The sequence below is a fragment of the Rhipicephalus sanguineus genome, chromosome 8 (assembly GCF_013339695.2).
Source record: "Rhipicephalus sanguineus isolate Rsan-2018 chromosome 8, BIME_Rsan_1.4, whole genome shotgun sequence".
Taxonomy (NCBI): Eukaryota; Metazoa; Arthropoda; class Arachnida; order Ixodida; family Ixodidae; genus Rhipicephalus; species Rhipicephalus sanguineus.
In genome coordinates this window covers 2,905,426-2,909,934 of record NC_051183.1, presented here as the reverse complement: position 1 = coordinate 2,909,934, position 4,509 = coordinate 2,905,426, and the positions used below count along the sequence as shown (strand labels likewise).

Sequence of the window (4,509 nt, the reverse complement as noted above, 5' to 3'; positions counted from 1 at the left end):
CAAAACTTAAGCTCTATATGCCTAGAGCTGGCCTGGCTCCTTCCCCTCTTTGCTCATTTTGCAACAAAGACGAAACATTTGAACATTACTTTTTGTAATGTGACCGCTTTAATTTACTCAGGAAAAACATTTTTTAAAAGCGGCGTTTCATAGAATGAGATCGGAGTTCATTGCTTCTAATGTTCTATCCTTGGGAGCCTCCTCATTAGGTAATTGTCACCGGGATGTCTGTTCCGCTGTACAGAAGTTCCTAATTGAATCAGGGCGGTTTTGATTTTGAATTTTGTAGCGTTAGCTACGCTGGCCTAGCGGGAGCCGATTTCGCGTGGATCCTCATGAGCCGTGCTGCGCATGCGCGAGGATCAGTGATGTCACACAGCTGGCTCACCGGAGCCGGCATCTCACGTGCTCTCCGCCACCGCCGCGCGCGACTCGCCGTTGCTGGTATGCGCCTTCGAGAGGAGTGACGTCATAGCCATGGCAGACACACTGGCGCCGGCGCGCGCGCAGCTGTTCGCCTTCTCTGTGCAGTCGCCGTCTGACACTGCGCTGGAACCGCTTGAAAGCGCCTCTGACTGGCCTTTGCAGGTGGGTAACGCCATGGAGAAGGAGAGCGCAAGTGCTGCTCAACGGCGCAGAAGAGCCGAGAAGCTTATCTCATCGGATCCGGAAGTAGTTGCCTGGCAATTAGCGGTTCAACGTACGAAGAATGAACAGAAGAAGGCTAATAATCCTAGACAATCTGGAAAGCTAAAAATAATCAGCTGAACCTTTGCTAACGCTACGTATATCCTGGGATAGCCGAGCTAAGCCACAGCAATTTTTTTTATATTAGCATTATTTATTCATTATAACTATTCGATAATTCATTAGTCATAGAATTCATGTGACCACTTTTATCTATAAATTATTCGTTTCTTGGCCAATCACCCAGAGTGGCTGTGAGCCATTCATAAAGGCAATCATCATCACCATCGTCATCATCTGCGCTCGCCAGTTCCAGTGTTTACTCAGATTTCACAGGCGTGGAACTGGGTGATTTCTTTTTTTTTTTTGAATACTGAGTGGTTTACCTCGTTTTATTATCATCAGTGCGCATTTTCTCTCTCGCACAGCACGCGACTGGTCACTGTCTTTAAAGACGTTCGATCACTGCTAGCAAACATGCGTTGCAGCCACTGTCCCAGCAGTTTCCTCGACGGCATTTTTTGTTTCAAACCTGCGTGTCGTGCCGTCTCAGACTGCGATAATTAAGTAGGCTGGAATACTGGGCGAGTTGGTATAGATTCATCGTGGCTAACAGCTCTACTAGCGCGCACGCGGTTAAAAGTAGGCGGTGTGCCGCGTGTCCTCTTCTTCTATTCATCCACTTTAGCCGCGCTGTTAGCCACGACAGACGACGATAATGATAAGTCTCAGTGCATCTCAAGCGGTACATACGTCATCCAGTGAATATGCAAAGAATGCTTCCAGTAAGCACCTGAATTCGCCCAAATTCACCGACCGTTGACGCTCTGCGGCTAGTCTTCGGCTGCTGGTTCGATTTTTAGGCACGGAGGCCGCATTTCTACAGAGACGAACTCCTAAAACACCCTTACCTAGGTTCAGAATAATAACTGTTGGGGTACTACGTCCCGAAACCACGATGTCCGAGATAAGCTGTAGTGGAGGGCTCCGGAAATTACGACCACCTGGGGTTCCTTAACGTGCATATGCATATAACAATAATTATATACCTGGTTTATTGTTTGTTTATTTTTCTTCGTGTTAACCGTGATAATAAAACAGAATACTTTGATTCCAAGAATGCTTTCTCTTTAGTGAAGAATGTATTCTGAATGTATGTTATGTAGAAAGAAGCGTTTTTTAAAAGATATATAACGTTTTTGTGTATGTATGTCGAAGTAGATATGTTCTGAATGTATAAATGATTTTGAATGTATATGAAAAAAAAAAATAAAACATGAATATGATAGCACGTAAAACCAAGCGAGTACCTCAAACCAATGAAGCGTGTATCGTGTGTCAGTGATATGTATGTCACCGATGCATACTGTATTTGTTATCAGGAGGTCAGAACTCGTCAGGATTTTCGCCTTTAGTCTTCGCCTCCCGCAGGCAAACTTCGTATTTTTTTCCTGCGTAGAAAATATTCTATGTAATGCATCGGAATTTATTTCCTTTGTCGGCGGCCTTTGAATGACCTTGAGCTAAAAGCCAGCGCCGTAACCCTGGCATCGTTGCGAGAACGATACATGAACATCTGAGCACTCAGGCAAGAGTTTAAAAATGCGGTCTCTGGGAGCCAATCCTCTGTACAGGACCACATTACGTATGCCCCGCTTTGTACGGCCTAAAGAAATCACAAAACATAGTGCTTCCGAGTTCTTCTCCGTGTTTGTTGACAATATCACTGAAGCTGTAACCTATAGTACGCTGAAATTTTACTTGCAATTTTCAATAGCGACGTTCCAGCGGCAGATGTGGGGCACCACACATTTCCTCCTTTAAACGCTAGTGGTTGCGCGAAGCCGGAGCTAATCGCAGAGGCAACGGCTTCGCGGCATGGTTTGCCGCCTTCTTCGAGAGATGGCGGCACGCTGCGTGCGGCGCATCCTGCTACATCCCTAAGACCGTGGGTAGTATCATGTGCAACAAATCTTCTTTACTGGTAGCCATTCGATGCTGACAACTATTCTCGATTGTGGGAGAAGCAGCCATGTTTTAAGCATCCGAAATAGCTCTCCTACTTGGTTAGAGTGCAAGAAAAAAACAGACCTATAAATCGTGAAGCACACGAGGCACTGTTTATTCACAGAAGCTGTAGAAAAAAATTTAAACGTGACGATAAAAAGTGCGGTGTCCAGAATGGTGCTGCGAGGGCATAATGCAAATGAAATGTAGTGAAAACGCGAAGGCGTGTAAATATGCTACGTGAAATCGGTGGTCGATAAAGAGCAGAGCATTGCCGAGATCGCCACTGCGTCACGAGCAACATGAAGTTGATAACAAGAAGGATGTTATGGAGCTTTCTTCGAACATGTGCGGAAAGGGGCGTCAGATCAGGATACTTAGCGAAGTGAATGCAGCGGTTACAGATTGCCATGTTTTGCAGCAACACAGATGTATAGGGATGACAGCACAATCTTCAGAAACTAATGACAGCAGGTGCTCCTCAGATCAGTGCGGGTAACACTGCGACAAGCAGCGCACACGGGTCTTCACGTACAGCGAAAACGGCCGTCCATATGTTCTGGCCGTTCTTCGTGGGCGCCTGCCACCTCACTGAGACTTCCCGCACACTTTCTTCTTGGCGGCCTGCCGGGTTGAGTAGCGCCTCGCAGGCGGTGACGGGGAGCGGTCCGGCGTCGGAGGGTCGCGGATCTTGGCCTTAGTTTCGAAGGAGGTCGAAGGAATGGGACTGTCCGTATGCTCAGCTCGCCGGACTGGTGAGGTCTTCCACCGAGGCCAGCGGGGCCTCGGTGCGTATGCCCTCCTGCTCGAGCACATCGCGTGGCAACACCTCGTATTTCTCACCGCGGTTCTCGAAGATCGGGTACTTGGGCTCATGCACGGGGAGTCCGGTGTCGGGATCGGTTGGCACAGGAGCCATGTCCTTATGCACGTCGGCCCAGTCACCCGTTCGGGCGGCGATGTTCGAGGGAGACGCCCCCTCTGTAGGAGGTTTCGGGGAGGAGCTTTTAAAGAGCGACCCTATTCCTTTTTTCGCGGTGGACTTTCCCGGTGTTCCGGTGGCAGCACCCTTCTTTGCCGGCGACTTGGCGTGGCTTGGTCCGGGCGCGCTCTTTTTGGCAGGCGACTTGGCGTGGCTTGGTCCGGGCGCGCTCTTTTTTGGCAGGCGACTTGGCGCGGCTTGGTCCGGGCGCGCTCTTTTTGGCAGGCGACTTGGCGCGGCTTATCTCCACTTTCGGGGGGTCGTGAACCTCTGCGGACGTCACGCCGGACGATGTAGTTCGGGACTTACTCGTGCCAAGTCTGCTGTCCTCCTCCTTCTCCACGGTCTTCTTTTGAGGTTCCATCTGTGAGTCGTGTCCCTTCTTCGACGAAGACTTGCCTTCGGTGGACATTGTGGCGAGTTCACGCGCTCAGTACGGTGCTACTAGGACGTTGACCTGTCGTTGACGACGTTCCAGAGACGGCACTTCCGGTTGGTCGAAGAATGGCGCTTGCTGTAGTAAACGGTACTAGCGTTGTCCAGCTGCAGACGAGCTTCGAGTGACGGCACGTATGGATGCCAGGTGGTAGCGTAGTACCTAGCGGCGCTGCGAGCGGCAGGCGGCATCTATAAAGGTGTCAGACCTTCATCACGTGGTTATGAGGTGCATGCATTGGTCAGCACTTCACTCTTATTCAGCGCACGAGTGAGTGTGGGCTGTGAGTCGGCGTTTTTTTTTTAAATTTGATGGCGGTTGGCGATTGAAAGTGAGAGAGAGTAAAATAGGAAGTTCAAAGAAACATAAGTTTCTTTTATGCGCACAGTCGCGTTTA

The 4,509-nt window shown here is 49.4% G+C and overlaps 1 protein-coding gene across 1 annotated transcript; it reads right to left on the bottom strand.

Annotated features, from left to right (window-relative positions):
* Nucleotides 1–3,433: 3,433 nt before the first annotated feature.
* On the bottom strand, nucleotides 3,434–4,088 carry LOC125759652 (neurofilament heavy polypeptide-like). Its single transcript, XM_049418676.1, has 2 exons — nucleotides 3,773–4,088; nucleotides 3,434–3,675 (listed from the first exon to the last, which is right to left on the bottom strand). Exons 1-2 carry the CDS (start codon nucleotides 4,086–4,088, stop codon nucleotides 3,434–3,436), a joined length of 558 nt encoding a protein of 185 aa, XP_049274633.1.
* Between the last annotated feature and the right edge of the window lie 421 nt (nucleotides 4,089–4,509).

What these genes read in the sequence shown, in the direction of transcription:
- LOC125759652 (XM_049418676.1), bottom strand. Translation starts at nt 4,088, where the DNA reads ATGTCCACCGAAGGCAAGTCTTCGTCGAAGAAGGGACACGACTCACAG. An exon ending in CAAGCCACGCCAAGTCGCCG is followed by an intron (nt 3,676 to 3,772) that starts GCAAAGAAGGGT and finishes AACCTCCTACAG; the next exon opens with AGGGGGCGTCTCCCTCGAAC.